This window comes from Haematobia irritans, chromosome 2, assembly GCF_050003625.1.
Source record: "Haematobia irritans isolate KBUSLIRL chromosome 2, ASM5000362v1, whole genome shotgun sequence".
Classification (NCBI taxonomy): domain Eukaryota; kingdom Metazoa; phylum Arthropoda; class Insecta; order Diptera; family Muscidae; genus Haematobia; species Haematobia irritans.
In genome coordinates, this window is record NC_134398.1 from 96,900,758 (window position 1) to 96,911,006 (window position 10,249).

Consider the following 10,249-nt stretch of genomic DNA (forward strand, 5'->3'; position numbering starts at 1 on the left):
ATATATTTAATATATTAATAAAACATGTCTTTTATTGAAGAAAAAATGCCTATATAAATAAATAAAACTGTATTTAAAAACGAAGGTAACCGGTACTAATTTTGAAGTAAAAGGTTTGCGACAAATATGTAAGATTTGTCCAAATGAATGAAAAAAGTTCAATAAAATCATTACATATATTAATTCAATTCAGTTTAATTTTTTCATTCTGTAGTAGGGTTTCCATATGGATAATTTTCAAAAGAGAACTTTCGCTTTAAAAAAAGAGAACATTTTAACTAAAAAAGCGTTTACAATAAAAAAATTCTTTATTAAATAATGAATAATTTTATTGATGTTAAAATTAAAATAATAATAGTTTCTAATGATAGAAACAACGAAATAAATATATAATAAAACAATAAAAAACAAAAAGAATCACATTTTCTTAAAAAATAAACTAAATAAATTCAAAAATACGCTGTCAAAAATAAAATACACATGTTCCTATGATCTCGCCCACAATTGGCGACGACAACGTATTGGCGTATTTACATCGTACGTTCAATTACATATATTACTAATTTTAACGCCGTACGTCGAAACGTCGCAATTGTGTTCCGGCCTTTAATTTGTCAACAGATTTAACCCAGTAAACAATTAGTGGCGAACAATTGTGGCGAATTCCTACCAAATAAATAAAATTCCATCAATCTAGGATTTTTTTGAAATAGAGTACATAAAGAGCACTGTTGGACATAAAAATACGGCACCAAAAAAAGAGAGTGAACAAAAAGATACGAACACAAAAAGAGAACATGTTCTCTTTAAAAGAGATGTAATGGACAGCCTAATTCTGTAGTATAGTGGTACATTGTTACCGATAATTATTCAAATATAACGTTCAATGTAATCGATTTAATTTCTTGTAAAGGTTCATGAAAATTACAACATTGAAATTTCCCTTTTGTACTAAATGCTAAACTGAATTTGCAAATCATTTAGGATTAATTCTCATTTCACAAATCATATGAGCGAGTCGTGTCTTAAATTTGTAAAATTTTAATTTGAGGAAAACTAAGGTAAATTGTAAATGAATTAAAAATGAATAATCTAATAAAGTGCTCGCTTTCAGAATTTTAAAGCGACGGAAAAGTTTGCTGTTAGAACTTCGTTTTCATTCAACAATTTCTTTAAAATTCTTACAATAAAGTATGGCACAGGCTAACGCATTAACATCATCTTGTTTGGTATGCACTGACCCGGATAATTCTAATATGGTTTCTTGCTCCGTGTGTCTCGGCAGCTATCATCGTACGTGTTGTAAGATAAATGAACGAGATGATATATTTACCTGGATATGCCGCTGGTGTAGTGCTTTCGATTCGGTACATAACCTCAACCCTACGAGTCACCAAAATGCTATTCAGGAACAAAGCGATTCTGCTTCACGGGAACAGCCCTCGGAAGTCGTTCCACACGATGCAATACCCCAAGAAAACTCCACAGGTCGTACAACAAATTTACAAAATGCCCCCCGTTCTGGAATAAGTCGAAGAACTCAGCTGCAATTACAACAGTTGGAGGAGGAGATGCTTCTTCGACAAGAATTCTTGAGGCGTAAATATGAGCTTTTGTATAGAGAAGAAGATGAATGTTACGAAATTCAGGAAAATGACAACGAGCAATTACAACAATCAGCAATGGTGAATAATGACCAAAATAATTGTCAAACCCCAAGGAATCCACCTCTTGCTCAAAGTTGCCAACAGAACCAGAGCACAAATCCAGCCACCCAAGTTAACGATAACAGTGTTTTTTCATTAACAGCACCAAATGATCCTATTCATAGCGTTAATAACATTTCTTTAAACAGGGTATCGTCGTCTGCTTGTAACACTGCCAATGATAACATCTTTATTCCACGACGACTTTCAGCTCACCACACATCAAATGTTAATAGAATGAACAACAGAGTTGTTGTGGAGAATTTAGCGGAGACGCCAACCATCAATGACATTTCATTGCCACAGTGCCAAAGTACTCGAATCCACCACAATACCCGTTCGATGAATCAAAACAAGGGCCATGAAAGAGATGATAATATGTTTAACTGTCAACACAACGATGTAAACAAAACAAATAATATTGAAAATATTACAACCACGCAACTAATGGCTCGCCAAAGTATTTCGAGAGATTTGCCTCTTTTCAATGGAGATCCTAAAGAATGGCCAATATTTTTTAGTGCCTTTGAGCAAAGTTCGCGTATAGCCGGTTATAGTGACGAAGAGAATTTAGTGAGACTACAAAAGAGTTTGCACGGCAAAGCTCGCGAAGCTGTTCGTAACTGCCTTATGCTGCCAGATATGGTTCCTGATATAATCAGAACACTAAAAATGTACTTCGGAAGACCAGAATGTATTTTAAAAAATGTAATTGATGAAGTTCGTAAAATATCTATTCAACGAGGCAAACTAGAAACTTTGATAGAATTTGCATTTGCTGTCAAAAACATTTGTGCTACTATTAGAGCGTCGCAGCTAAATGATTATTTAAATAATCCTACTCTTTTACAGGAGCTGGTGGACAAGTTACCTTCGGACACCGTTTTACAATGGGCTATGTATTCTAAAGATATTGCTCGTCCCAACTTGATGCATTTCTCCGATTGGTTGTACACGGTTGCCGAGGCTACTTGCCGTGTCACTGTTCCTGTTTTTGATGGAAGTAAAATGCAAAACAAACGAGAGGGTCGTCTCAACACACACAGTGATTCTACAAAAGGCAACTTGCCGCAAGTATGTTATGTTTGCGATGAGCAACATAAGGTCAACCAATGTAATGATTTCAAGTCCCTGCCCATAGATAAAAAATGGGAAATTATTAAGTTAAAAAATTTATGTAGAATATGCTTAGGCAAGCATAGGAGGCGATGTTGGTTCCAAAAACCATGTGGGGTAGATGGATGTTCCATCCTACACAATCCTCTTTTGCATAATGAAGAAGAACAAGAAAATACTGTAAGCGGTTTGAATAGCCACAAAACCGAAGGTGAGTCTTTTTTTAGAATCTTGCCAGTAACATTACATAGTGGCTTAAAATCAATAAATATATTCGCCCTATTGGATGATGGATCCACATTAACACTTATTGAACAATCTGTCGCTGACATGTTGGGTGTACAGGGTGTAAAAGACCCACTGTGTATAAAGTGGACGGGTGACGTTTCCCGATATGAAGATTCTTCTCAAAGGTTTAGTTTAAATATTTCTTCAGCACTGCCGAATTCTAAAATATACCCAATAAACAATGTGTATACGGTCAGAAATATGAATCTCTCGCCTGAGACAATGTTTGTTAGAGACATAAAAAATGCTTATCCCCATCTCAAGGATGTACCACTTCAAGACTTTTCAAATGTTATTCCATCTATGATAATTGGGGTAAACAATCCAAATCTAATTTCATCTTTAAAAACAATTGAAGGTGATTGGCATCAACCAGTGGCAACCAAAACAAGACTCGGCTGGACGATATTTGGGGGTGGGTCAAAAATATTCGGTCGGTTGAATTTTCATAAGTGTGGTTGCGAAGAATTACACGGCCTTGTGAAGCAGTATTTTTCGGATGAGAGCGTGGGAATAAATTCTATAGGTACGTCTATATTGTCTAGTGAGGACAAGAGAGCAATAGAGATTTTGGAGGACACCTGCAAGTTAGTTGACGGCCGCTATGAGGTTGGACTTCTGTGGAAATCTGACTTTTCAAAATTGCCCAATAGTTTTGATACTGCTCTAAAGCGCTTAAAATGTTTTCAGCGGAGGTCGAGTCGAGACCCCAGCTTGATAGAAACTTTGAGGCAACAAATAGTTAATCTAGAAGAAAAAGGATATGCTGAACGCTTACCATCTAGCATATTCGAGAAAGAAGAGGAGGGAAAAGTGTGGTATTTACCCACATTTATTGTAAGAAACCCCCAAAAACCAAATAAAATATGGCTAGTTTGGGATGCTGCGGCAAAATCTAATAATTTTTCTTTAAATGATTTCTTATTAAAAGGACCTGACTTTCTTCGACCACTTATGGCTGTTTTATTTCAATTTCGTATCGGTGCTGTGGCTGTGTGCGGTGATATAGCTGAAATGTTCCATCGTATAAAAGTTCGCAAAGAAGATGCAATGGCACAACGATTCTTGTGGTGGGATGAGAGTAATGCGATAGTGGCATATCAACTCAATGTATTAACATTTGGAGCATCATGTTCGCCATGTATCTCGCATTTTGTAAGAGATCGTAATGCACGAACTTTCGCCGAAGATAGTAGAGTGGTTGACGTCATTACTAAACAACATTACGTTGACGATTTTATATTTTCTACTAATACTGTCGATGACGCTATAAAATTGGCAACACAAGTTCGAGATGTTCATGCTAAGGGTGGCTTTTGTATGCGTAACTGGACATCTAACTCAGAGATGGTTTTAAGCGCACTGGGGGAAAATGCGCACCAAGAAAATAAAATATTTGAACATGGTGTGTGCGAAACCCGATACGAAAAAATCCTTGGCCTCTACTGGGACCCTAAGAGGGATGTATTTAAAATGAATCTAGGATTTGTGCGACTTCAAAGACCAATTTTGTGTGAGGATATTGTCCCCACAAAAAGAGAGGTTTTACAAGTATTAATGTCAGTATTTGATCCCATGGGATTCGTTGCTTGCTACATGTCGTATCTTAAAGCAATTCTGCAGCAGATATGGAGAAGTGGTTTAGATTTGGATCAACCGATTAATGAGGAGACCTATCCAAAATGGAAAAATTGGCTCACTTTTATGCCACACATAACATCTGTGTCTATACCACGCTGCTATTCTCTTTTAATGCAAAACCAGTGCTACAATATAGAGCTACATACTTTCGTGGATGCGAGTGAGGACGCGTACGCTGCTGTTTCGTATTTTCGAATAGAATCCGGAGGAAGTGTTGAGGTGAAATTAGTAGCGGCGAAATCGAAGGTAGCTCCGTTGCGACCCCTCTCAGTCCTAAGACTGGAACTACAAGCAGCCACCATTGGTGCTAGACTTACAGAATCAATTCGCTCCCATGGTATTAAATTAGAACGAGTCATAATGTGGACTGATTCTAAAACTGTTTTACATTGGTTAAATGGGGATCCTAGAAAATACAAGCAGTTTGTTATGTTCCGAATTGCCGAAATATTAAAGTTTACGGACGCTACTGATTGGAGATGGGTGCCAACGTCTTTGAATGTAGCAGATTTTGCAACCAAATTTAGACCACCTTCAAATGCCTATAGTCAATGGTTTGACGGACCATCTTGGTTGCTATTGGAGGAGGGAGAGTGGCCATCAAATACAGATGAATTTAATTCAAAGCCAGTGGGCACATTGGAGTTACGAAATTGTTGTTTAAATCTGCATTCTATTGCGAAATCCATATACATAAACTTTGAATATTTCTCTAGCTGGTACAGACTACGCAGAGCCATAGCAAACTGGATATTTTATATACAGCGTAGACAGCAGAGACTCAAAATGTGTGAATCTGTAACCATGTTAAGTTCTTCTCACTTCACGAAGGCAACAAATTTTATTCACATGATAATACAGATGTCATGTTTTCAAGATGATTACACTGCTGTAAAAATTGGGAAAGCAGTTAAAAAAGGTGGTCCATTTGACAAACTCAACATTTTTATGGACGAAAACGGCGTGGTGAAAGTTAAGAATAGAGCCCAATATGCTAATACACTCTGTGGTACGCAATCTGATCTTGTTATACTTCCAGGTAATCACTATGGTACAAAGTTAATTATAAGTCATTACCATAGGGCTTTGCATCATTGCAACCATGAGACAGTTATCAACGAAATGCGCCAAAAATATTTCATAATAAAATTGAGAGCGTCTTATAAGTCAATTCGTCGAAATTGTCAGCTGTGCAAAAATGAATCAGCTAAACCCAACTCACCGCAAATGGCTCCACTTCCGACAGCTCGTTTGAGCGCATTTCAAAGGCCGTTCTCTTTTGTTGGAGTTGACTACTTTGGTCCGATATTTGTAACCTTTGGGAGAAAGTCGCTCAAGAGATGGGGCGTAATTTTTACTTGCCTGACAATAAGAGCAGTCCACATTGAGATTTCTCACACCTTATCTACAGATTCGTTTTTAATGACGTTAAGAAATTTTATTGCAAGGCGAGGTTGTCCAATTGAAATTTACAGCGACAATGGCACAAATTTCCGTGGAGCTGATCGATTTTTAAAAGAGGAATTGCAGAAATTAAATTTGCATAGCGTCAGTACTGAAACGGCCAATAGAGGTATTACTTGGAAGTTTAATCCACCAGCTGCTCCCCACATGGGGGGAGCTTGGGAAAGGCTAGTCAGATCAATTAAAACCATCTTGTATAAAATATGCCCTTCACAAAAATTTACTGACGAAAGTCTAAGAAGTGCTCTAATGGAGGTTGAAATGATAATTAATTCCAGGCCCTTAACATTTGTCTCACTCGATATAGAAGATCAGGAAGCCATTACTCCTAATCATTTTCTTCTTGGGAATTCCAGTGGGATAAAGCCAATTTGTGATCCACATAAAATTGACTATAAAATGTGCCTAAGACAAAGTGAAATGTTGGCAAATCAATTCTGGAGGCGATTCGTAAAAGAAATGATACCAACGCTAACAAGGCGGAGTAAGTGGTCACAGGGTACTAAGCCAATAGAAGTATATGACATAGTGATAATTGTAGACGAAAATGCTGAAAGAAATGTGTGGCTTAAAGGAAAGGTGCTAGAAATTGTGAAGGCAAAAGATGGACAAGTGCGGCGAGCTAAAATCAAGACAAAAAATGGCATTGTTGAGCGACCTGCAGTAAAATTAGCTATACTTGATGTCGGTAATGGAAGAAATAAAACCACCTGATGATTTTACTGGGGGGAGAATTGTTACCGATAATTATTCAAATATAACGTTCAATGTAATCGATTTAATTTCTTGTAAAGGTTCATGAAAATTACAACATTGAAATTTCCCTTTTGTACTAAATGCTAAACTGAATTTGCAAATCATTTAGGATTAATTCTCATTTCACAAATCATATGAGCGAGTCGTGTCTTAAATTTGTAAAATTTTAATTTGAGGAAAACTAAGGTAAATTGTAAATGAATTAAAAATGAATAATCTAATAAAGTGCTCGCTTTCAGAATTTTAAAGCGACGGAAAGGTTTGCTGTTAGAACTTCGTTTTCATTCAACAACATAAATATAGGAAAATGTTAACTAATATATGGAATGCATTCTACCTAATTTCTACGAAAATCACATCGTTCAAAAAAATAAAACTTTCTTCACAATGAGTTCATTTTAACTTAAAGAAGTGGTGACTTTTTTCTGGGTGTGAGATTTGGAAAGCTTTTGTATGTCTCTTACGTATCTAATGAGAGAATGGTTCCGAAATAGTAAACATTACTAATACTAAAACATTTTATACTTACGAATACTTCCACAAATTTAGTTTTTTCAGCCGTCATGTTGTCCAAGAAATATTGCAATTAACGCGTCTGTTTACCTTATGTGAACAAACTAAACTACTAAGGCGACAACTTAGTTTTTAGCAACGGCGACATATCATATGCTACGGGTATGTGATAGTTAATACCATAATAATACCGGATGTAAATGATTTGATAAAAAGTGGTATCAAAATTAGAAGGTAACGTGAACCAATCAATTAATACCAAACGTGAACCAATCAATTAATACCACGTACCGCGATTTTTCTACCAGTGTAACTTTTATTGGAAAATTGCGCGAATATACCTATTATAAACGTTTTAGATTAGTTATGTACTTTATATTAGTCGCCTAAATTAGTAATATAAACATTCATCTCTGATTGCGTCATCAAAATCATCTCTTTATTTTCTAGTACTTTCCTAAACATCTTTTGTGTTCTTAGTTTCTCAACAGCTCATTGTAAAGTAACCCCTTTCATTTTGTTATTTTTGTAGTAATATGAGCATAACCATCTGTCAAATAAATTACGAGATACTTGATGGCTGTAGGCAAGACATGAGCGACAGACGCGACGAGGTGATTGTATATTGTTGTAGATGGTTGTAGGCAAGACTAGTCAGAATATTCGAAATCGGCATATCTCGGTATATAAACCACTGGCAGAGGGAGATAGTAAGTCAGGCAAACAGTACATAACGTAGAGCAAATAAGTGAAACCTATCAGATAAGCAAATAAATTGTAGATTGTCGTTATTTGAAGAGAACTATGTTTTAATCATCGGGTTATGAAACACGCCTCAACATAAAAACGTAACAATTGGTGTCGGAAGTGAAATAACGAAAAAAAAAATCTACAATGAGGTTAAATGAGCTTCGAGTGGAAGACTTGAAGAAGGAATTGAGCAAAGTGGAGCTGCCGACTACTGGAAATAAGGCTCAATTACAAAAACGAATACTGTATGAGTTCGAGCGGCGCAGTATTGATATCGAAACACATGAGTTCGTTTATAAGGAAGATATTGACGAATCAGTAGTAGACAGCGCCTTGGAAACTCCATCTGTAGTTTTTAATTTTGTTTATTACAAATCGGTGGTCAATATTTTGAGCAAAATGATGGAAGAAAATTCTCTAAAAATGCAAGAGAATTCTAGAAAAATTATGAAAGAAAATTCTTTAAAATTAGAAGTGAATTCTAGAAAACTTGGAAGAAAAATTCGACGAAACTTCAAGAAAGATGGACGAAAATTCTGGAATTCTCAACGAAAACTTCAGAAAATTTCTGAAAGAATGGAGAAAAGTGGGGACCATATAGAAGGTCATATTATAGAATTGGATAAGAAAGTTCTTTCCGTGGATGAGAAAATTGTGGTTCGCGACGAGAAACTTCTACACCTTGAAAAAAAATGGCTGACCTGGAAATTAAAGGTGGTCCTGTGCGCGTAATCGAGGGCTCAAAAATCTAAATTCCTGTTTTTGATGGCTCATCCTCCCTTGATGTTTTCAAATTACAATTCGAGACGGTGGCATCCAGAAACATTGACAGAGCTATTGAACTTCTGTCGGCATTGAAAGTAATGCAGCCGATGTAATACAAAATATTCCAACCTCTTCCAGAAATAACTATAACGAAGTGATAGCTGTACTACAACGCAAGAACAGTGGAGAACACAAACAAGACATCTTCAGAATGGAATAATGAGGAAGAATCCACAAATCAAATTAAACCCTACAAGTTTTCGAAGTTGCGAGTTTAGTGCTTTTGACATACCCAGGAGAGAGTCACCCCCTTGTGGACCGCATCAAGATTGAGAATTTTGTGAATGACATTCGAGACCCAGATATAAAATGTGAAAAATATGTGTCACAAAAGGCTACATTCGCAGAAACAGTAACATTTGCACTTGCCCAAGAGATTGCAAGATTGCTGGCACGACCTCAAATTCACAAGGTACGCATATTGGCAAAATAACAATTTAACTGCCGTAGGGTTTATTAATGGCGACAAGCGTACATTTACGTTGGATACAGGTGCATCGAAGTCTATCATTAGTTAGTAAAAGAATAAGTTACACCATTGATTGGAGTCAAACTATGCACGGCCACAGGGGAACCCGCAGCGGTATATGGGAAAGTCACCATGAAGTTAACTATTGCCAACATATCCGTTAAGTATGAGTTCATTGTGGCCGATATAGTAGACGAAGTTATAATAGGTGCGGATTTCATGATTGCCTTTGGTCTAAACCTGGATATGAAACGTGATATCCAGGACCATGTCATGACTTGGTCCGATACCGAAATACCGGTTAATGTGGGATACGACAAGAATACCGCTATCAGACGGTTGACTACGAGCAAGCCAGAGTTAATACCACGGTATGCTGAAGCATATTAGAAATTTTCTGACATTGGCAAATGTACACCAGCCGAGACAATATTCAATTGGGAAAGCAACTCATCAAAGGCACATGGAACGGCGAAAAAACATCTAGAAGAGTATGTCAAGGCTTGGAGATGTCATCCATCGCACACTGAGAGAAATAAAGCCAAGCAGTTGTTGTGCAAAAACTCCTCTGCCTTCGTTTTTGAAAATGGTAACCATGGAAGAACATCTGTAGCAAACCATGAAATAAATACCACAGAACAAAGGCCAATAAAACAGACCCCACGAAGTGTTCCCCTGGCAAAACGAGATGAGGTTCAAAAGATCGTAAAAGAAATGGCGG

General features: G+C 36.7%; 1 protein-coding gene across 1 annotated transcript; it reads left to right on the forward strand.

The window, feature by feature from the left end:
• Positions 1 to 1,193: 1,193 nt before the first annotated feature.
• Positions 1,194 to 6,929, forward strand: LOC142224831 (uncharacterized). Its single transcript, XM_075294613.1, has one exon. It carries the CDS (start codon positions 1,194 to 1,196, stop codon positions 6,927 to 6,929), a length of 5,736 nt encoding a protein of 1,911 aa, XP_075150728.1.
• Positions 6,930 to 10,249: the final 3,320 nt, after the last annotated feature.